This window comes from Corvus moneduloides, chromosome 2 (assembly GCF_009650955.1).
Source record: "Corvus moneduloides isolate bCorMon1 chromosome 2, bCorMon1.pri, whole genome shotgun sequence".
Lineage (NCBI taxonomy): Eukaryota > Metazoa > Chordata > Aves > Passeriformes > Corvidae > Corvus > Corvus moneduloides.
The window spans coordinates 109,834,740-109,858,768 of record NC_045477.1 but is presented as its reverse complement, the minus strand read 5'-3'; the positions used below and the strand labels follow the sequence as shown (position 1 = coordinate 109,858,768).

Sequence of the window (24,029 nt, the reverse complement as noted above, 5' to 3'; positions counted from 1 at the left end):
ACTGACAGCTCCTGCCCAAATCACAAATATTCTTTCTGAAAGAGGCGCTAGTTTAACAGACGAGCGGGGTTTATTGAGCCCCAAACTGGGAGAAGCCTGCCCAAAGACACGCTGCCAGCCCCTCGTAGAAAAAGCTGCTTGTTAAATTTCCGCCGCCCCCACCCCGCCGCAAGCGCCGCCGCCCCCGCGCCCCTCGCCCCCTCCGCTGCGCCGGGGATGGCCGCGGATGAGGAGACACCTGGGTTTCCCTGGCAACAGGTGCCGCGGCGGCCGGGGGAGCCGGGAGAGCCCGGGTTTCCCCGCTCGGCTCCGCGCCGCCGGCGGCCCCGGGAGCGCCTCGCCGCCGGGCTGGGCCGGGCCGGGCCGGCCGCCCCCTGCCCCGCGGGGAGCCCCGGGCCGGTCCCGCCGCCCCTGGCAGGAGCAGCCGGGGTCCGGGCGAGCAGCGGCCCCGCCCGCAGCGGAAGGTAAGGGGGGGTCCTGCCCGTGGCGGGGTCGGGGCGATGCAGGGGGCCCGGGGCAGCTCTTAGGGTCAGGCAGCGGGGCTCGCCCCGGGCCGTGCATGGTGCACCTGCCTCGGGGAGGGTGCAGCTCCTCAGCACAGAGCTGAGCCCTGTTTCCCTGCTGCCGGGGCTCGCAGACTTCCCCCTCACTGCCCTCTGCCTTCGCCGCCCTGCTTTGCCCGCCCGTGGCGTCTCCCTTCCCAGCCTCTGCCACCCTGCCTGGCTTCGCCGATGGCCTCCTCGTGCCTGGGCGGGTTTTTCGGTCCCCACCTGCGACCCCGTCCCAGACACCCGCCCCTGTGTGTGCCCTCGGGGCCGCTTCGCTCCTGCGTGGGCCTGGGCCCACAGAGGTGGCATCTGCCCTTTGATGCGCTTCAACCAGCCAAGGCTTGTCCGCTTCCCCCGAATTTCTTCTTGTTCACATTTGTCCTTAGCGAAGGCTGGCAGGCCACCGGCCTCGCTGGTGCCTTGTCCCCCCATCGTCAGCGGGGCAGCGGCGCTGCCTGGTCCGTGCGCTCCCTCCTGGCGCCCGCCAGGCTTTCTGTGCGGAGTCCGGGCACGTCGGGGTGGATGCCTGCCGCCTGATCTCGGCTCCCTGTGCTGGGCACAGACGCATCAGGTTGGGCACGGGTTTCTCTGCTGAGGCTGTGTGGCTCCCGAGCAGAGCTGGCTCCTGCGTGGGCGGTGAGCTCATGTCTGTCTGCGCGTGCCCCCGGAGGCAGACAGGCCCGCGGGCCAAGGCTCTGTTCCCTCGGCGGGTTGCGGGTCCCCTACCAGAGGGGCATCCCCTGATTTGCACTGCTGGGTGAGGTCACACAGCGATGGCCAGTACTGTAAGGCTTGCCACGCTGTGGCCAAGTAACTCCTTTCCTACTGCTTTATTTTCTTTCCTTGAAACTCAAACGTGAGGCACAGTGAAGGGCAAAAGAGAACAGTGGGTATCCTGGTACGTATTCTTAAAAAAACCCTGAACAAGACCTTTACAAATGCAAAACCCATTAAAAATAATCTTTGAGAAAAGTTCTTAAAAAAATTATCCCCACTTAACATTTGCCTATTTGTTTCGTAATAGTAATGCTTCAGTGGCACTTGCTGCTAAGGTTAGATGTCAAATAATCTTCCCATAAAATTTATCAAGAAAATGGGGCTGACTGGTGATCTCAGGCAGTGATACAAAAATGGCATCACAGATGAAGATACAAATTGACCTTGAATGTCAATTAACAGAAGGCTTTATCCACAATTTTTTATATCATACAAGATTTCTGGCCCCTTCTGTGCCCTTGTGTTTCCTTTGTGTTGTTTGCAGAAAAAGAAAATAAGCACAAAGCTCCTTTTACTTTACTAAAAGCAAAAGTTGTTTATAGTTTTGTGGCCAGTGTGATATTTCCTGATAATGTTAAAATTCAATTGAAAAAGGAAATAATGTGTTGCCTTGCATTGTTCCTCCAAATAACTTAGAGGGAGATAACTTGATAAAAACATTTCTATGACACCCTCTGGTTAGTTAAGTGTAGCTATTACTGTTCCAAAAATAGATAGTCCCTGAATGTTGCCTGAAGTCTGCAACGTGGAGGTCAGTTCTGTGTACAGCCTTTTCTGCCACAGCCATTCTGCCTTAAAATTGTCATGGACTTCTCCTCTGTCTATTTCTTTAATTCACTCATACTACTATGAAGTAGGTGCATATATGAAATCAAAGAGAGACAAGCTTGTAGTCAGAAAGTAGCCAACAATAGTTGTTTGAGGCCATAAAAATAAAAAACATTCAGCGGTTTGAAATAAGGAAGACTACACTTTTTAAATGGCTTCTGGCAAAACTCCAAGACTAACTTTCTTAAGAAATGTATCTACTAAATAGTGAATGATGAACCAATACCTCTATAAACTATCCACAGAATTACTTCTGTGTCTAATTTTTCAATGACTTGTAACGTTTTGGCTTTCCAGCATTATTGATACTAAATCAGCTGGCTGACTGCGGGTATGTCTTTACAAAGAGAGTGGCCAGGAATTGCACAAAGCCCAGGAGGAACGTGCGGGGGTGGGGGTTGGGAGATCAGGGCCATTTCCAGAAAGAGCAGGATGCTTTTGCTTGTGCTTAGCCTTGGGCATAGACATGGCTTACGCCTTCTCTCAGTCAAAAAAGGAACTTCAGAGGCTTAAGCATACACTCGGATGGCTGCTAATGAGACTGTTCTGTCTCTTCATACATTTCAAAATCTACATGCCGTATTTCAGTCTCAGGCCTTCTGGGTGTTTGTGTCTAATTAGGCTGGAGGGCCTCCAGTTCAAGATTACCTATGCTGCTTGGTGCCCAATTTCTTTATATGACTTTGGCAATAAAGCAGATTACTGTGGGTTTGTGTGCAAGCAAATTAGGGACAGATGTAAGCATTCTTATAAGCCCTGTTCCTGCTTTCTTAGCACGAACTGAATTCCACCATCATCTGGTTCTTTCTACATAAAATGTGTAGTGTGCTGACTGTAGCACATTTATAACTGGGTGTACTCTGTAAGATGCGAGACTTTTAAATACTTCATTTTCTCTTTCCTTCCTTTTTTTATTTTCCAAATGAAAAACAATACTGCTTCAAGAAAAGTTTCCGAGTTCCAGATAGAAATAATGAACAAGAGAAAAGGACTCCGAGCTGAGTAGAGCTATACATAGCAGAGCAACAAATGTTTTAAGTTTGTTTATGTTTTCATAGCAGCCTAGAGTAGAAGGGAGAAAACAAAATACATAGTACATGAACTGGTGTTTAACACCATGAAGTAATACTGCATTGTTTAGGACTGTTATTTACTACTGCTTTAAAAAAAAAACAAACAAACAAAGTCCCTGTGCATTATAGGAGAAATATGCAAAGACTGCTAAGGCTGTCTCCTTGGCATCACTGAATAAATAAACCATATAGTAAAATTACAGAATCATAGAATGGTTTGGGTTGGAAGGAGCCTTAAAGATCATCTTGTTCCAAAGCCCTGTCAAGCAGGGAACCTTCCATTAGACCAGGTGGTTCAGAGCCCTGTCCAACCTGGCCTTGAACACTTCCAGGGATGGGGCATCCACAGCTTCTCTGGGCAACCTGTGCCAGGGCCTCGCCACCCGCACAGTAAAGAATTTCTTTTTAAGAACTGATCTAAACCTGCCTTCCTTTAAGTTCAAAGAGTGGTTTAAAGTCATTCCTGCTTGTCTTGTCAATACAGGCTCTTGTAAAAATTCCTTCTCCAGCTCTGTTAGGTACTGGAACCCCAACTCTCTCAGCCTGTCTTTATATGAGAAGTGTTCCAGGCTTCGTTGTGGCCTTCCTCTAGAATTGCTCCAACAGCTCCTCATTCTCCTGTGCTGGATGCAGTGCTCCAGGTGGGGTCACATGAGAGCAAAGTAGAGGGGCAGAATCCCCTCCCTCAACCTGCCGCTCACACTTTTCTTGGTTGTAATTCTCCAGATTTTTGTCCTCTTTCTAAGTGCTAGGTCCACTCTTAGGATGCTCTCCCTGGTTTCGTTAAGCCAAAACCTGAAGTGAAATCCCAATCCCCATGAGCTAAATGACAAGATTTATTGAACAATTGTTTCATCTTACGTGTCAGGAGAGCTGGGTACATATTCAAAGGTAGTTGCTACCTTAAATGAACCTTAAAAACATCTTGAAACACATGTTAAAATACAGTCCAAAACCCGTCAGATTATTTAAAAGTTACAGTTTTGGAATCAGAAATACTATGTTTGAAAACAAAATTCTTCATGACCTCATTAGGAAGAATAACTGTCTCCTGATACCCAAACTCTTGCTTAATATGCATTTTAGGGATTTTACCTCAAGTTCCCCTGTGACAGCTCTGCAGAAATGTTTTGGCACTGAGATGGTGAGGAACAGTGCACTGTGAAAAGTGAGTGGCTTCTGCCCGTCAAGCTCCCAGATTTTTCCTTGTGATTCTGCAGTTTGATAAAGTCAATTTTTATTTCTTTGAAGAAAAAGGATTACAGAAGAAACACTGATACATAATCCTTGGATTTAAATTGTATGGCATTATTGAAGCAGTTCTGCATTTGAGAATGCTCTAAAAAATCGACACCTTGTGTTTACAGGACTTGGAGCCCTGGTAAACTCAGGTAAACTCATTGCATATGTTATGAAAAATAAGAAAGGCTGCCTGAATGTCATCTAGTGACAAATGTTTTCATCCAGCAGAAATACTGAACAGCCACCATTTTATGGGCAACTTTTATAATAAAGGAATTTCTTTCCTTTATGAACAGTTGAAACAACTGGGACAGGCAATTACATTTGAAATATCTCTGCTTTCATCTCTGGAATATGGAGGAGTAAGAAGCAAGGAGGCATTGCCTGGTGGCAGGAGCTGAATGCTTGGGAATGGGCATAGTGGAATCTGTTCTGTTGAAGGTACCATGCCCTGGCCCCTGCCTCCCCAGTGGTGAGGGACAGCCTTGCAATGCCTTTGGAGTCTGTTCCTGGACTTTGTGCTGGGAGCCTCTCTCTATTAAGGAATACAATAGCACACTTCTATGTTTCATACGGTCATTCATTTTCATGGAAAGCAAAGTGACTGATCAATAGTAGAATGTGCCTTCAGAAGAAGCTGAGCTACTTTTCTTGGGAAAACTATCACTTTTGATCCTGTAACATGCCAGAGATGAACAAAAATCTGCAAGCACTAACCTTGAAAAGGAAACATGTTTGGCCCTGACAGAAGAAATACAGGTGATCTTGTTAGTGAGCAATCTTAAAAGATCTCAGAAACTGCAAACCTGAGTCCAGTTGATGTTCACCAAATTAATTTTCTAGTGAAGGGATTCATAATTATTTTGTATATCAGATACATGCTTCAAATGTAAAGGAGAGGCTAAATGCCTTAATAAGTTAGGAAGGCAATAGCCTCATTTATCAAAAAGATAAGAGGAGCCCAGATGACAGAATTATCAATATTCTGCAGGGACAGAAAGCATATGGTAGGATGAATAAATGTACTGCGATTAGTTAGGGGGTTTGCCTTTTGGTGTCAGAACACTAACCTGATCTCTGAAAAAAGCATTTGGGGAAAAAATATTCTTACAGACCCAATTTGGACTTTATGTGATGGTGCAAGTTAAATGTGAGTGGCATTTTGGGATTGGTTTTTTTTTTTTTTTGGTGTTTGTGTATAAAATTGGAGTAGGGCTCTATGTCTTGGATCATTCTACTTTTTATTTTTTCAGCAGTTTCTGAAGTCATTGTAGCTGCAGCTTGGCTATCATGTTCTTCCTTTGATTGGAAGCGGGCCAACGGGATGGTTGGCAAGCCTGTTTTTTGGAAGTCTGGACATTATCTTGCTGCTTTGGGCCCTCTGCAGTATTAATAAACCATGAATAAACTTCCTGGCATTTCTTTAACAACATTATGGTTAAAGAACAATCCGTTTAAGCCTTCAGAGAATAACTTCAAGAATAACTTGCAGAAGAACAGAAAACACAGTCCATTGACATCTAGCAAATTACTCTTTTCTTGCTAAAGTAAAAAGGCTTCTTTTGATCTTTGCACAGCAGAAAGAACAGTCCTGGGACATAGTATAAATAACGAACTACCATTAATAAATATAGTCCATCCACTGTGGAGTCTTACACACACTGGTTAAGAATCTCTTTTCCTCACTGGATCCGATATTCATTGACTTTTGTACCCTGTTCTTGAATTTTTCTTTTGGGATCTTATCTTGAAATGCCATTCAGGCTGCTATCTAGTGTGTGTCTCAGCTGGCCAGAGCCAAGACAATATCCCTGGATCCAATGGGATGTACTTAACTTTCCTGGGACGGTGGGCTGCAGGCAGAATTGCTCTGCTGTGTTACAGAGGGCCATTATAAAGGCTGTTCTGAGGGAACATGCAGGGTGCTGCAGGGTGAGCCAGGAGCCATCTGGTCTGTGCTGCTGCTCCTTGAGGAGCTGTGGTATGGCCTGTAAGAAGCCCCCATCTGTGCCATGAGCCTTTGACCAGCAGCTTCTCTTGGGTGATATTTTCCACAGCAGAGAATGGAACTCCAGGGGATGCACGTAAGGATTTTCCGTGACAGCGAAGTTCTGTACTGAGTGTTATGGTAGCTGTAGTCATCAGTACCACAGCATTTCCTCTCCTACAGTGCTTCTCTGTGTGACATGCAAATCACTAATGAGTAGCTAATTAGGCATAAGTGATCATGATTTTATTCTGTTCTCCTGTAATAAATATATTCAAGTCCCTATTCTCACTGGTTTATGAAAATGTCCAACTTCATAGTGCTGCAAACAAGTTTCAAGACAAATAAAAATGGAAAACCATTTTTTTTTTCTGTCTAGGAATGTTAGACTTGATGACCAAAAAGACAAAGGAAACCAACACAGAAAAGTTACTGCTATGGAAATCACCAAGTGAGAAGGTAGGGGCATGAAGGTTCTATAAAATAAAGGTTAAGTACTTCAGGAAATTGATAAAGGCAGACAAATATCTCAATGGTGAATGGAATAATGGATGAAATACCTTTTTCTTGTCTTCTTTTTTATTTCAAAGAAGCCTAGTCAGAACAAAAGGAGTCTGAAAAAATGAGTGGGCTGTTGCTGGTTGAAAAATGTCTATGAGAATTAGAGAAGAGTATTCATTGAATTACGTCTCTTCTTCAGGTGTCAGCAAAGGATAGTAAAGTACCGAGACTGTATCTCGGCTGGTGGTGATGGTGAAGCACGTAACAGCCTCCTCCACCTCTGCTGTGTGAGCTGCTGTTGTGCTCCTGTTTGACTTATTTAAACACCTGGACCTGATGACCAATACCCAGAAGTTTTTACAGAATTCACTGTAGACTTCTTTGGGTTATAAAGCTTTGAAACATGGAGAAATTACAGTGAACTTGGAAATTTGTCACCAATGCTTTCAAAAGGAATCTTCTGGATATTTGGAAGCCTATCAATTTGGCTCTGGTCCTGGAAAAAATGAAAGAAATTCTCTAACTGGACTACATTTAAGCTTCCTATCATTCTTTAAGTCTAGTCACCCATGATCTTGGGAAAACAGATTTTATCAACCTGCCTTTTTATTCCTATCTTTATTTTCTTTTTTTGAGAGATAACAAATACAGTTTGATCAATGCCATTGCATTGGAAGTAATATATAATATGCTTCTGTGAGGCATGATTTTTTGATCAAGTGTCTAGACTGAAATGAAATCAATTTGATGCTTCTTAAATGGACTAAAAGCTGGCAGACAGGCTATGGAACATGACTGTAAATGGGGAATCCTTACTGAGTGTGTGCCTTTCTGTTGGATCCTATGAGAACTAGTTATTAGCAATGACTATTTAGCACTTTATTGATTACCTAGATGTTAACAATATCAGTTTTCCTCAGTAAATTTAAGAAAGGAGAAAAGCTATCTGATGCAAAGGGATCTGTCAGTGTTAGTAAAGTGGGTGCAAGCTGTAGTGTGCCATGAGTGAGGTTTTAGTCTGAGAGCTGTGGCTCTTAGACGTGTAATGACAATACTGAGTAAGGGTAGAGAAGTATTTTGCACATGTACATTGTATTGCTACTAAGAGGGAGAAAAGGGATTAGATAATGTCATGACAGTAAAGGATTTGGAAAAATGGACCCCCAAGGTCCATCTGCTTGATTTACCAAAGAGGGATGGCCCCGTTTCGCTTGCTCTGTTTTAAGTACCTGTTCTGGTTCATCATAGGGAAAGGAATTCTTCAGAGTAGCTAACACAAGTCCAATAAAATGCACTGTCTAGAAGGTGAAACTGAGCAAGCAAGGTTTGTCTTTTTAACAGTGAAGTAAATTCACCATTGGAATATTAGTAACAGTACAAACATTATGTAAAAATAAATTCTAGTTAAAAAGGACTCTGATTTTCGGAAGACTTGTATTTTTCAGATGTGAACTCTTAGAGACTTCTGTCATATAAAAAAATATTACCTCAATTCAGGGTGGTTTTTTGTGCAATTTATGGCCATTTCCAAGAGGACCATGGTTCTCTATTTGATTAGAGAACTTTGGAGCTTTATTCAGGTCTCTGAATGTTGATGAAACTTATTGTAGTCTCTTGCTCTTCTCAGATATTTTATTAAAGAATTGGCTTTATGTTGAAGGTTTTTGTTGGCGGAAATGAAAGCAAGGAAAGTCACGTGTATGCTTTAGAATTTAAGACTTAATGTCTATACTCCCCTCTCCTGTTGCTCTCTTGCCATGTTCCTTGAGACTTCCTAAATTGCCAGGATAAAGAAACCAGGAATTTGACTTATTATTCCTTCTGTTCTCTGTTGCAGCTGTTTTTGGCCTGTAACCAGAGCAGCTGAATGTAGTGCTCAACTCAGGCAAGATTTCTGAATTGGCTAAATGCAGTAAGGGACAAAGATGAAGTTTTTACATTGGGCTAGATGAGATTCTGTGCTGTGCTTGACAGAGGTTGTATGAAAGCCTTGGTAGAGAGTTTTCCTGTGACTATGTTTATGTTGCTTACATTTGTAAGAATTTTGTGGCTCTCTTCAGAGCTGTGATTGTTTAAGATTATACTGAAATTTCTAAATATTGAAATGGTGTGTGACAGAAAGGAAAAACAACTTCAGAGTTACAACTTAGACATCATGATCAGTCCACAGGATCTCAGTGCACAGAAACGGGTTCTGCTCCACATTCTCAAGAATCAGAAGAATTTAGAAGTTTGATCTTCAGAAAGGCCATTGCATTTAAGTACAGCCCTGAATATGTGTTCAGCTTTTGTTAATGCTATTCACTACTGACAGGGCTCTGAAACTAATGCATGAAAATGTTTTGCATCTAGAACAGTTAATATTCATGTGCATGTTTTTCACCTTTTTGCTAAAGCAATGAAAAATGCTCTTCAGTTGAATCCAGGTATTTAATATACAGTTAGTACAGTTAGTAATTGTATGTGCCATTTCTCTTGCACTTTTGCCCACTGGAACAATTTATTCTTCCATCCTACTAAAATGGAAAATAATGAAGCTGGCCTTCTTTGCAGAGGACTTTGAAATTACATGCCGAGATCACCTAGAAACAGAGCCAGGGGTAGTATCTATGAGTCTCAAGCTGCTCTTTTATCCACTGGACCATGCTGATGACACCACTAAATACAAAATTTGATAAGTACCCAAGAGCAAATGCATAACCAAATTTCAGGTCTTGCTCTAGGAATATACTGAGAATATTTTTTAAACTGTGTTGATAAATTCTTTTTCAAATAGGTTTTTTTTTTTTTAATTTATGAAAAACAGAAAATGTGTCCCTTGATGTTTGTTCGCAAGAACAAATTTACATTTTTTTTCCTGTTACCGTAAAAATACTTCCTTCCCCACCCTACCCCCACTGCAGTTACTGCATTGGAAGCCTACTCTTTTTTTATATTCAATTCCTATTTTCAGTTTACCAGTGGTAGCAGCCTACAACATGCACAGTCTATATTCTCCAGCAGTTGCAGCAGCACTTACAGATTGGAACTGTTTGTAACATCAGTAGAACTATCTCTTTCTCCTCTATGAAGTCATGCCTTAAAATGATCCTTTCTCCCCAATTTTTGCCACAAGTTTAATTTCTTATAAGAACTGTTAACTTCCCATCAGGCTTAAGAAGAACATCAAGTTGCTTTCTTTTGCCCCCTCAATTTGTGCTGAACTGTGCCCTCCTGCTGTACGGCTGGATTGAAGGTGCCTCTGATAAAGGACTGCGTTGTTCAGCTGGGGCTTAGTGTAGTGTTCTTAGTCTTGTGTGTTGGTCTTTCAGTGTTACAGTCTAAAAATGACTATCCTTATCTCTTTCTATTTTCTCTATCTTGCCGGAAGAATGAACCTGGCTGTGGCTGTCTCATGTGTAGCCAGGACTATCATTGCCCTTGATGAGAAGACAAGAGTGCTCCTGCTGTACATGTCTGTATTCCAGTGACCTTCCCACCAGCAGGCATTGCAAGCCTACCTGAGAGAACTTCTGTTCGCCTGTCTGATACCTCTGTTCAGAGCATTTTACAGATGATATTAAATCATCTATATGAAAGATAGTGACCAACCTTGGTGGAAAAGAAACACATACCAATGTCATAGGCATACATGCCAAGAGCAATACTGATTAGGAACTTTCTGGTTGCAATCTAGCACCCAGCCTTAGGTGCATGAGTATTTTCTATGACCAGTAGCTATTTATGGATGATTCCTAAACACAAGGACTGAAAGGATTAGCAAGATGTATGGTATGTGATTCATTGCCCTTTCCACAAACATCAGGGTCACAGCACAGAGAAAACTGCAATGAGGTCATAAAAATATTCTTTTTTTCCAAGCTTTAAAGATCAGCGCTATTTGTCATGGAGCAAAATGGCATGGAAGTTGAACTTCTGTTCCCACAATTGTATTTAAGAAGTGCTCATGAATCTTGACAGACTTACGAGTGATTGTAAGCAGCTGACTGAAAACAATAGGCCTGTGCATGCCATGGGACATGGGCAGGCCCCAGCCACCGTCAGTGTATCTGTGCTGGGCAAGTCTTGTGCGTCAGGTAGAGCATGCCAGGGCAGAGCCCTGGGAGCAGGGGCACAGTGCAGCGTGCTTGAGCTTGAGCTCCCAGCAGTTCCTCTGCTGCTCAAACACTTTATTTGAAGAAATATATTAAATAAAGTGCACTTGATGTGCTTTTTTTGGAAGTGGCTGAGCTGTGTCTTCCCTTGATGCAAATTCACATCTTACGACATGTTGTCATAGCTTTAACCCCAGCCCGCTTTCTTAGTTCTGGGAGGCACATGTTGCCAGCTCAAGGCTGGTTCAGGGAGAGGTAAATACAGATGGGTCCATGTGTATGTGTGTTCATATATATGTTTATAGCTAAATGTTGTATTTACATGAATAAAATTAACAAGGAAAAGATAATTCCTGGAGAAGTTGTCTAGGACTGAAGGTCTTCTGTGGCCAAGGGCAGAAAAGCTTACAAAGTTAAAGAACTACAAAGAATTTTCTTAATGCCAAAACCCCTTATTTCTTAAAATATGAAGGGAAGATAAAGAGCAGGAGAAGAATATAAAAAAGTGAAATGGTGAGGTTGTTGATGGTGGTATTTGAAGATAGACTGATAAAGGGAAGAATGATATGACAAAGACCCTTTTCCGTATGTAACTAAAAATCTACTGCTGTTTTGTGGTTCCATGTAACTGAATCAAAATCAGGAGAACATTTTACTTCTTTTTTTAAAATGCTATTTCCTCTGGATGGAAAACGTTTCCTAATGTCTCCTAAATTCTTTAAGTGGTGTTTCTGTGAGTATATGAATATTTATTCTGCACAAAGGAAAGGATTTCTGTAGTCTGAAATCTGTTTTGGAATCATGTTCTCTGATGAATATCTTTATAAGACATGAGAAGCTAAATAGTTACATTGAAAAGGCTTTACATTTGAAGGTTATTATGATATTAAATTACATATGTATGATTTTTAAGGAAATAGATCAGCTGTGTTGATCTGTAGATAATTGAGAAGATATTAGTTCAGTAAAAAAAAACGTTACTGGAAATACATTACTTAGGGCTAAAAAGCTGTTTATATACAAAATCTTTCATATCCCACATATATTAAATGCAGTGTACTCTGTCTATAAAGATCTTCTGTGGCTTACTATTTGATCTGAGCACCATGTAATAAAAAGTTCTGCTGAGATGAAATTCTATGTAATTGAAAGCCCCAATGAAGAAGATGCCTAGTAGGGGAGGAATAAAATGCACAAGCTATAAATAAATGGGCATGCTGAAGTTAGTATATGAGGTGCTTTTTATTTCTACAAACTGGAATGCTAATTTCAAAGAAAAAATGATGAAAAACCGGAAAGGAATAACAACCACTGTCACATTCAAAAGGTCTGTGTGTCAAAAGGCAGGTGAAAGAAAAAATGAGATCACAAAAGAGGTATGTTTGCAAGAAAAAAAAGAGGCCTTTTCCAGACTACAAACCAAAATGTGATGAAGAGTTACTGGCCTTTAGAAACTAGGTACTTCAAACAGTGAAGGGAATTTCACAGTCCAACAGTACTGCACAGGTGGGAAAGGTTGTATCCTATTTATTGCGTTTTAATTTCTGTATCAGTTGAGGTATGTAATTTTCAGAAAAAGAGATTTAGTCTGATTATCTGGTAGTTCAGAGATCCCATTATGATGTTTAATTTGCAAATGTTCATGACCTAGAACATTCCACTAAGCAGCTGATAGCGTGAGGAAGAGCTAAAGCTGTGGCTTCAGCCTCCTGCTGTGCAGGGAGTGTGTTGGTAGAAGCAGCTGCAAAGGAGTAAGACAGACCTGGAAGCTGGGCTCCTGCTACATCAGCTTGGAATGAAATCAATATGTGGCTGAGATGGGATTGCCATCCTCTGTGTTCTTCAAGGAGATACGTACATGGCAAGGATTTGATGAGTGGAATTGTTAAACTAGATCTGAACAGTGCTACACAGGGACATAATACTTTGTATCCTCAGGTGTTCAGGGGTAGCTACAAGACAACAGGATTAACTATCAGAGTGGATTTGCTCTGTAGACAGAAACTCTTGCCTACATGATTGGAATAGGTAACTGATGGATGATCAGATCATGCAGACTTCTGAAGCAGATTAGTTTTTCACTTTTCTTTTTCTCATTACAGCCTTTGTCATGAGAATGGATATACTTAATGCCATTTTCTGGTCTCCTTACAATCATTACACAGGGAATGTTATCACTTCTGTTTTTTTTTCAATTTTTACATTCCTAAGGCCCGATATAATTATTTTCTCATAATATATTCTGTGTCTTGTAGCATAGGTGGAGTTTGGTAGGAAATGATATTCTTTCCTGGCACTCTAAAGATGTTATTGTTTAAAGAAATAATTGTCTTAGGATGCTATTTTCATTAGGACCTAGCTTTAACAGCTGGTTAAAGATAAGAAAAAGTGATCAGGACTTTCATGTTGTAGACACTAAGAAGGAAAATACCTGTTTTTCTCTAGTCTGACTTACAGAATGAAAGAGATCTAGGGATTCTTGCATCTGACTCTGTATTGCTAGAAAGTCATCTAGCTTTGATCTGCCAGGGGTAAATGACGGAGGATCTAATACAAGCTTTTGCAGAGCAATTTTGGGGGACTACTTATTTGGGTGAAAAGCAGTGAAATTGAAAATAACGGAAATAACTTTCTATTTGTGACATGAATTGCCTGTCACAGGCATGCAACCTTAAAAAAAAAAATCTTAACAATTTAAAGTCTTGAGAAAGAGTAGCTTCAAAGAAGAATTAATACACAGATGTAATTCGGCTTCTGCTGTACTGGACTTCTCATTTCGTAAGCTCTCATTGTTCAAACCATATGCCTTGTTTCTAGACTCAGACTATCTAGTTTTAGTTTCTAGACTCTGCTTTTTTTACAATATTTTTGTCTTTTGTATTATTTATTCAACATCAAAATAATAAGCAAGGATGCCTAATTTTGGTGTACGCATGGTTTATAGGAGGTGCAGGTTTTGGTTCACTTAGGTCGTTCAGCACCTTCAGTTCCTACCCCAGTCAGGGTCAGAGGGATCAAAACCCACACAGAATTCTTAATGGTCTGTACTTGCTAAAGAATATTAATAGGATAAACTTGTACATCAAAGATCAGCAGCAACGCTTTGTTCTCTTCTGTACCTCAGGTACCCGATGTGAGCAAATGCCCTTGAAACAAAGTGAGGCTGAGAAATACAGCAGCTGGTATTGTGTGTTGGTACATGTGCTCCTGGAGCTTACGGGTATCAGGTGTTGCTGAGTTATATAATGTCTATATATAATACATCTTCCATATTTTTGGAATAATATTTTCTGGACACCTATGGGGATGTTACTTTTTGACATCAGTCTTGTAACAAACTGGCTTATGCTTTCAATTTCATGCCCATTAAAAATGGCTTAAAATGGGCTGCCCCCTTTTGGGGATAATCAGACTTTGGTTCAGTGATTTCAAAAAGCAATCCCACGGAGAAATACCAATAAACTAGAGAATCCTGAGCAGAGCAAGCCACTGCAGTGCAGAGCATAATTCATAGAAAGCATTTGACAATAGCATTTTTGATGATTCATTCTCCTGACTCAGATGGAAGAAAGAACCCGGCATGGGAACAGTGTGCATTTGCAATAAAAGAATGAGAGATTGCAAGGGCACACTTGTTGTGATGACCCTGGAAATGATAGCAGGTTATTCTGGTGTCCATTCTGGGCCAGGCTGAGATGGGTCAGGGGGAGAGAGAGACAGCCCAGTCAGTAAATTTATGAATGCAATATAAATTATTGAAGGATGCAGGGAAAATGTCTAGCCAAGTATAGCTGATGACTTCTCTTATAAGTTTGTCTGGTAAAGATAATTCCACATGCTGCAGGGCAGGAAGCATTGTGTGACATCCTAATTTTTTCATAAATTGTTCTGTGAGATGGGGGCAGCTCTGCACAAGATTGTTTTCGTAGTGTTGTCTTGTATTTGCATTACCCTGTGACTAACTAGCAATGAGGTCTGCTTGAAGCTTTACGCACTGCTAAGCTGCAATAAAATCTCTCCACCCTGTGAGCACTCTAGTATCTGGCATTGTGGTTGTTTTAATGGGATTATTTTTTCTTGTATAGGGACTGCAGTTTGGGCTTCCCTTGTCTGGCCGCATCTGTCTTGAATCTTGTTGAATTTCAGCAGGTTGGTGATGCCTCCCCTTTGTCATATTTAGCTGAGAACAGCCTGCATGTTTGAAAGCATGGGGACAAAAGTGCCAGTGTGCAGAAAATCCTGTTTTTCAAGGAATTCAGCTTAAAATGAAGAACACAGAATTAGTGTAGCTCTTGGTAACTGGATTAAAACTAACTGCCTTCAAAAGAATTGCTATCCAGTGCAGTCTTCCCAAGGAGGCCCTAGTTTGGAATTTTTGGACTTGAATTGGGCTGAGAGGGAAAACCTTGTGCACTTTGCCTGGGTTTGCAAATCTCACATCATGTGTAGTCTGGTCAGATGTGCCTGACAGCCCCCTGCACACCACAAGTACATCTCTAGTGACATGCTGAGTTGGAGGCTCTAAGTACCCCAGAAACAGAAGGATACCTTTTCAGTTCAGTCAGAATTCTTTTTGCTGTCTGCTGCTGAGAAGACCTTCAGTAAGAGGGTAATCAGCTGTGGGATACACAAGTGTCTGTGGGAGCTGTGCTCAAGGCTTGGGCACAGCACAGAGGTGCTGTGTGAGACATTTTCCACTGAGCCCCAGCTTTCCTGCACTCTCAGTCCTGCTGTGGATGTGGTTCCGGATGGTTCCTGTGTGCACCTGGGCTGCAGGTCAGGGCCACCTGTGGCTTGACTGTGCTGTGGGTGCACACCAGCTCTGGCCAAATGACCTGGTGACATGGTGGCAGGTGTCCAGCCCTGCAACTGGAAGGAGGGTGGGGACTTGCTTTGCCTGGTACAACCAACAGCAGTGCTGTGAACAGACTCTTCAGGTGGAGTGCAAGGTACTGATGCTTTTTTCTGGCTGTTGCCTCTTTGCACTGGCCTTCAGAGGATGGTTCAGGTTTATTTTTGACCAATGAAGCATAGAAAGGTCCTTGAAACCCATGGAGAGTGAAGGAAGATGGGCTGATACAGATTCCTCCCCATTTTCAATTTTGTTGTTTTCGCTGCTGCCTCTATGCATTTATGCATACTAACTTCACAAATGCCTGGCAGTCTGTAAACTTTACATCGTCTTTCTTTCAAACTTGGCTTAACCTGTCTGGGTAGTCTTCCGCAAGACTATATGAGTCACAAAAAGTAGCAATATGCTAAGTTAAATACAGTAAATGATTTATCTCCTCTTCCTCTGGTTTGTGTTTTGAAATGTACGCTGCGCGGTTTGATAGCTTCCTACCACTGCTGCCAGGCCACCTGTCCTGCGCCCCGTCCAAGTCTTTGTCTCCAAAAATACCACTGCAACTCAGACAAACACCCTGGCAGCCATGCCAGGGAAGACCTTTAAAATGATGATCTCTTATCGCCACAGTGGGAGAGAAAGATGTATTACACATCTGACCCAACACTTCAGAACTGCAGAGCCATGTCTAAAATGCACATAGTGAGCTGATCAGCCTCTGGAAACAGGCACTGTATGGCATCACAGTAGTTAACATAGTGCTACTGCTGTCTGTGGTATAGGCTGTTTTTTTTGTCTGATTCTTTTTTTGTTTTGTTTTGTTTGTTTTGGTTTTTTCTTTCTTTTTTTTTTTTTAATCAGTGCCTCAGCTTATTAGCATTGGTAAATTAGGCCTTTATCCCTTGCAAACCCTGGAGCAAGTCCAGAGAAGGGCAACAAAGCTGGTGAAGGGGCAAGAGTGCAAGTCCTAAGAGGAGCTGCTAAGGGATCTGGGGTTGTTTGGTGTGTAGAAAAGGAGGCTCAGGAGAGACCTTATTGCTCTCAAAAGCAGGGTGTAGCCAGGTGGGACTTGGTCTCTTCTCCCAGTAACAAGTGACAGGATGAGAGGAAGTGACCTTAAGTTGCACCAGGGTTGGTTTAGCTTAGATACTAGGAAAAGTTTTTTCAAAGACAGGGTGGTAAAACATTGGAAAAGGCAGTCCAGGGAGGTGGGTGAGTCAGCATCCCTGGAAGTGTTCAAATAACATGACGATATGGCACATGAGGACATGGTTTAATGGTGAAGATGGTGGCAGTGCTAGGTTGATGGTTGGACTTGATCTTAAAGGTCTTTCCCAACCATAACAATTCTATGATTCTGTGAAACCCAGTGCTTTTTTTCTGCTTACCCTTTCTTTTTGCCTGTTAGGAAAGATATTGCAAGTATGTAATGCCATGTGGTAGCTGTGGACAGACTCTTGAGTTTTCAAATAAGTAAGTTAAATGTAAACAGATGGTGAAGTGGGTGTCCTGCTGAGATTTATGTCTCCCAAAAGCAATAGGGTTGTCTTTATGCTCATGTTGCTGTTGGTTTTCGTAGACTTGACCCACATGTTTCCATACCCAGGCTAGCTGGCAGCAGCCCAGTTAGTGCTGAGCCCTCGGGTGCCATGCTGGCCCGTGTGAGCTAACATAGCAGTCACTGGGTCCATGGACAATCAGCTCGTGCTGCACATCAGAGAGCAAGAGAATGGAGTTGCAGCCACTTAGGCTTCATTCGCTGTATAGATGGATGTAACTGAGTGTTTTCTGCAGAGCTGCAGGGTAAAAAACCCAAGTGAGATGCAGCTCCTGCCAAGCATCCTTGTCCCTGGCAGCAGCATCTTCTGGTGTGCAGTGGAGGGACTTCAGGGGTGGTTCCTCCTCACTGCTGAGCTCTGCAGAAGGCACTAATTTGCACACCTTCATGACGGGCTGTCCAATATCCTATGGGTCAAGGCCCATATTGATTGTGAGAAAGACATGGCAGAGACACTTTGTAAGAGCCCAGCGTTCAAGGGGACGACGTGAGGGAGGCAAAGTACCTCAACTGTCTGCCTACGTGCAGATAGAATAGGGAAGCATGTCTGTTAAAACAAAAGGTCCGGGTGGCTTGTTTGGTTTTAAGAAACTTTCCATCCTCCCATTGAAAGAAGCCCTTGGGGTGAAAGGAGTGCAGTTGTGAGCTTAATATTGTTGGCCTCTGTTTCTACCAAGGTTACATAATTGCTGTTTTCCTGGGAAATGAAATCATGGAAGTGAAAAAGCTAAATTTGCCAGAGCATAAGCAGGCGCAACTTTGATTTCAGGCACCTGTCTGTGCCAGTATTTAATTTGGCAGAGGAAATGTAGGATCAAAATGAATATGAACAAGTAGCACAAAAATAATGGCACAACTGGCATTCAGACGCTGAGATGTGAGAACAAACACATCCCTCCCTAGCATGGGAAACTTCTCAGTACATAGTGTTTATGGGGGATGAGGCCAATGACAGAAGCAGGCAAGGAGAGTCCTCTGCAGCAGGAATGGGGAGGAGGTTGGAAAATACACTTACAGAATTCCAATGAACCCCATCTGTAATGAATTGGATGGAGAAAAGGGCAAGCTGCAGCCAAAGAAGAGAGGCTGAAAGGCTGTAAGGCCTTTCCTCTGTCTCGCCTTAGTAATTATCTCTTGTTTGCAGATCTTCCATTAATTGGAATGCATTTCCTAATGAAATTAGGCTGGCAGCCAGTATTCAAGTCTTTTTACTGCTAGGGAAAATTTGTTCTTTGAACAACTCAGCCATTGATTTTTATTTGTGTTTTCATTCATCATGAGACTGTTACGTGCCAAAAATTCCGTGCTCCGTCATATTGCCTTGGACAGTCTGAGTTATTTGCTCCTGTGTCTCAAAAATGGAGTCCTACAGCAGTGCCCCATTTGTAGTTACTTTGTTGTACGGTTTCCTCATATCCCCCTTTTTCTTTTTAAACAGTTTGCCTTCCTTTTAGCTACCTATCTGTTGGGACAGCAAAGACATTAAGAATCCTAAATTTAAGAAAAACAAAAGGACTTCAAAAAATTGGCTTCAGTGACTTCTGTATTGTGGGATTTCTGAATTTAAAAGGATATTCAAACTTCCTTGTTTATAGGTAGCACAGGAACTATATCAATGCAGAAGAGCACATTTTGAAGAGAGACCTTTGACAAAGTGAAACTGGCAGCTGTTTTGCTGGAAGGGGCAAAGACCGTGTTCAGACCTCAGATAGTCTTTGAGCTGTACTTTGCTTCTCTCTTTGAAGAAAGGTGGGGCTGGAGGCAGGAATTACAGCATTATTTGGATTCAGTGTTTGCACTCTTGCAGCCAGGTCAGGACTAGGCATATTTATCAGAGGACATGATTCCAAAACATGATTCCAAAACTGCTGTGTGTGAACAGCCTTGTCTATCTTAGTGTGCAGGATATGGTTTGATACATGGACAGTATCTGCATAGTACCTTATCCGTCAGGCTGAATTACTTCCAAGAATTAATCTTTCTGCTGCATCCTCACTACATGATAAATATCTGTACTGATCATCCTCCACAGCAAATATGAATCTTATAAAATGCATGCAGCCATTTTACAACAGGCTTTAAGTAATTGATCTGCTGATCTCCTTTCTCATTCAGCACATGGGAAGAACAGTGAGCAAGGCTGAAGGTTAGATGGAGAGAAAATGATTTGAGTTACCTCCAGCTCAGAATGATCAAAAACATGAGACTAGCTTTAAAATTAGTTTTTGAAAAGCAATCTGCTTAAGGTTCATCTTAGTTTCTTTGATGTCTGAGACTTAAATGAATGCACCCAATTTACCTTTACAGATTTGTCTCAAGACATGCTAGCATAAATGGTTGTGAATTAAATCTTAATCACCCACCATCTATAGCAACTGGAAGCAGGGACAAAATCAGTATTACAGGATCTATGACAGAAGAAAGGAGAGAAGAAAAACAGTAGAACTCTGCACTTTTTAGGACTTTGCTGCAGCTTCTTGAGCAGTGACATTTTTTCTTTAATTTACTAAAGATTCAAACTCTGTGTGTGTATTGTGCACTGTATGCATGCAAAGAAACTCACACAATTGGTATTACTTTAAGAAAAATTATTTTCTTAGGTTTAGTTAAATTCTTTCTCCTTATAATTCAAGTGGTTTTATTTCCTATCCAGAAAGTAAATAGTGCAGTAGTAGTCATCTTCAAGAGACAGGGTGTTACTGTGAGAAGTCACACTGAGAAATTATGCTGAGAACTCCTTAATACCTTGTGTATTATGGATGGTGTGAACACTTTAGTGGTGTTGCAACACATGCTTATGATGAGAAGGTCAGCCAGAGTCCCTTAGCTGCTGGGCTGAGGCTTTGGGCTCTGTGCAGCTACAACAAAGTTGTGTGTACAGAGGGTATGTGCTTCAAGAAGGACTAATGGACTGATTTCATGGGATGTTCAGTTGGAAGAGTTCACAAAGAGAGGCAGCCCTTAGATCAAAAGAAAGGTATTTTTGCAAGGATTGGCACAAACAAAAGAGACTTTAGGGCTGTCTTTCACTGGAAGATGGTAAGGGAAGAGATGGAGTGCTATGGAGGGTAGTCTTGTAAAGGGAGAGAAACAAAGGCACGTGTATTTGCATGAGGCTGTTGTACCTGTTCTCTGAAGACACACACAATAGAAATTTTCCCTCTCTAGCTGTACAGATAACTCCTGGTAATCACTTTGAAACAATGTTATTATCAGCTACCTCGACTACAGTATCAGAACTGCACCAGATATTACAGCAGCTTGAGTGGGCTCTCTGGTCATGCATTTACAAACATGGATGGCATTTTCCTCTAACACTGGAGTTGATCAAACTCTCCATTGCAGTGCTCTCTAACACTGGCACTTCCGTGAAATTTTCAAATAAATGTCTTAGTTAGCCAGTTCTTCAGGTTGTTGATTACGGGCCATCTAATAGTCCTCAGCACAGTTCCTTTCTATAATGAAGAAGATATTCTATATATTTCTTGGTAATATTAATTTCCTTCTGGTCTTGGGATGTTGTAGAAAATCTAGCAGGCTGTAGCTCATAGTTGTAGTCTTTTCCTGTGTGTTATAAGGCAAACAAGCTGGCCACCTCCATTCCTAAAATTGCAGCAACAAGATCAGAAAGTGACACAAGGTTTTCAAGGATTGTTTCCCTCTCCATCCAGAGCTGTTTCCTGACTGTCTCTCCATTCACAATGAAATGGCTACAGAAAACAAGGTGTTACAGATGCAGAAGAAAATAACTGTGGGAAGAACATGTAGTTCTTAGTGATGCTAGAAATATATTGCCACTGGGGAATGTGCTGGTTTGTGGTATTGAAATTATCAACTCTCTCTTTAGGCTCTGAAATTCCATGACTACTGATGTGTTTATAAGAGCAGTTTCTGCTCTCTCTTCTGCCAGCAGTGTCCGTATCTTAAATATGTTATGCGTAAATACGGGAGAAGAGAGAAATAGAGATGCACACAGCATGCAGGTGTCTGAAACGGCATTGTGAGACTCAACTAACATATGAACACTGTACCAGAATGAGATCATATTTGACTGCTGGAACATTTACTTTTCCCAGCAAAACATTTATTTGCTTTTCACAATTTTTAATAAATGCAGAAAGGATGTAGATTTGTGTTTTGCCTGCCTGTCTTTCCCATGAGGTGTTTATCTTTTATAAATAAAACAACAAAATAAACCAAAAGATGTTTGGACACAGTGCCTGATTGTAAGAACATGAAGTTGCAGCTAAGAGGATTCAAGACCAGGCTGTCCTGGGGAGGAGCAGCTGCCACTTCCCATTGCAGAGCAGAGTACAAGAATGTCCCAAGGCATTGTAGGGAATGGCAGGGGTCCTGTGGGATCATCTGCAGCAAAGGAACAGGCGCACAGGGCTTTGCATCAAACTCAACTTTCCTTTCTGGGGACTCTGCTGATGCTGTTAGGGCAAGTGCCTCATCTTCTGGTTCTCCCAGCCTGAGAGATACATAGTTAATTTTCAAATAGTTAATAGCTCTTGCACCTCTTTCTTCTTCTGCGTCATAAAGTGACTGTCTCTACTTGCAGTTCTTTCCCACTGACAGTGGTTAAGTGGGGGGTGATGGCAGTGTGTTAGTCTATATTTTGGTAAAGAACATAAGTACAGACTCATCAAGGGAGCAGCAGCCTTATCTGTGCTGAGGGAGAAAGTGTGACAACAGTGCTGGAAGAGTTCTGGGTTGAGCCTTAATGAATAGGACAGGGAGACTTGAGAGCTGCCCCAGGACACCTACAAAGCATTATGTGTTATCTGTTTGGGCTGTTGGTATCAATCAGTGTCACAGGCAGTGGTTGCAAGGTATCTATCATTTGTGTGATCTCTCTAGGCCGACCAAAAAGTTTACACTGCACCATGACCATGTATTTTCTTCACTTGTTAGCATGGTGCCCAGCACAGCTGTGACTGGTGCCAAGCAGCTTGGGCATCTTCTAGGAACCAGAAGAAATATTTGAGAAATAAATTTGTCAATAAATAAGCCTGGTCACACCTGCTACAGTGAGGATACTGTAACACGCATATCAAACAAGGAGGCCCGTGGGATTCTTGATAGCTGTTTCAGAGAGATGTTTATTTCTCCAGCTGCATGGCCGGGGCTCTGCCGAGGAACTGAGGCAATCACGGGACCTGAGGGTCCTTGCCCGTGCAGGGGAACACAAAACAACCAATGGGGAACGAGGCTGGCCGGGGGCAGGGAAACCCTGTGTCTCTCCCCTCAGGGCTACATGGCGGGGGGGAGGGACTCCACATTTCACCCATTTATTTTTAATAAAAGGAGATGTAAAACTTAACATTGAAAACAACAAGGACAGTTTCAAAACAAAACAAACCCCCCTCCTGAGTCTTTAAATGTCCAAACAGATTCTGTGGAACATCTTAGGGCTGACAGAAGGGAGACAGAACTCTCCGGGCATGCTTTTTGGGGAAACTGAGGCAGGAGAGGGTTTAATTTCTTCCCTCCCCCTTTTCATCCCCCCCTTGGCATCAGAGAGGAATTGTAGGGAAAGGGAATTGTATAGGGAAGCCATGGGGTGAAAAACGGATTAGGAATAAACTGGGGATAGGGTAAACTTAGGAAGGGCTTCATACTGGGTATGGGGTAAAAGGGGAAAGCAGGCTGTGGGTAGGGAAATTGCTGGGATGGATATTGTTTATAATTTTGTGCATAACAGCTGCCTTTGACTGGAATACCTCCAGGCCCAGTAACGTTCGCTACTTGAAAACCCTTCTTTCCTTGCACTATATCAAACTGTACAACTTCTCCATCTCCTACACTTTGCAGGTAATTTTTAGGGTTATTCCTTTTGATGGCAGTTCTGTGGATGAATGAATCTTCCCCTGTGTCATCTCGTGTTATAAATCCATAGTTGTTTTTGACATTGTACCATTTCACAGTTCCTGTGATTTTCATTGCTACAATTTCTCCTATCACGTGCTTGCGTGTTCGTCGTGGGTGCTGGTCCCGCGTGGCCGCCGCCTCGCTGACTCCGACGTCTCGGCCGGGCCTCCGCGTTGCGGCTGCTCCGCGCTCTCCGAGCGGCGCTGCTCTGGCGCGTGTCTGGGCTCTGCGCGGCCCCGCGTTGCCATCGCCGCTGGCTCTGTGCCCTGTGAGCGGTTCCGCTCCGTCAACTCCACACCGCCTTGAGTGCAGCCCCGTTTTGGCTCGGCGCTGCGCTGCGCGGCTTCTCGTGTCGCTGTGGAAACCGCCGCTTCTCCCTCCGCAGGGCTCTCCGAGCCGTGTGCTCAGAGCGGCCTGCCACGCCGATGCCCGGTTCCTGGCTGCTCGTGGCCCACGGCACCCGCGGCGCCTGCGGCATCGGTCCCTCACTCGCGGTCTAGCGGCCGCAGACCTCGAGACGGATGGGGTCCACAGTAAGGTGCGCGCTCCCGAGGGGGCCGGGCACATCCAGCGCAGGCACCTCCACTGGCACGGCTGCAGTCACGCGCTCCTGGGATGGTGGCTGCACAGTCTCGGCCACGGGATTATGGCCATCCTCTGCTCTAGGGGTAATGGGACCATACAAATGCTCTTGAAGAGCT

At 43.0% G+C, this 24,029-nt stretch overlaps 1 protein-coding gene across 41 annotated transcripts in view; it reads left to right on the top strand.

Annotated features, from left to right (window-relative positions):
* Positions 1-211: 211 nt before the first annotated feature.
* The window catches only part of LOC116440251 (collagen alpha-1(III) chain-like), a 295,630-nt gene continuing 271,812 nt past the window's right edge, over positions 212-24,029 (top strand). For 12 of the 41 annotated variants that reach the window (XR_004238482.1, XR_004238503.1, XR_004238486.1 and 9 more), the window contains exons 1-2: positions 351-464; positions 6,835-6,914. Coding sequence is in view for 1 of the 41 variants with exons in the window: in XM_032100816.1 (XP_031956707.1) it covers positions 227-464; positions 6,835-6,914 (318 nt within the window). In the remaining 40 variants the exon portion in view is untranslated. Of the gene's footprint in view, positions 465-6,834; positions 6,915-24,029 lie in introns of all 41 variants that reach the window. The other 29 variants (XR_004238506.1, XR_004238505.1, XR_004238490.1 and 26 more) reach the window with 9 other exon arrangements.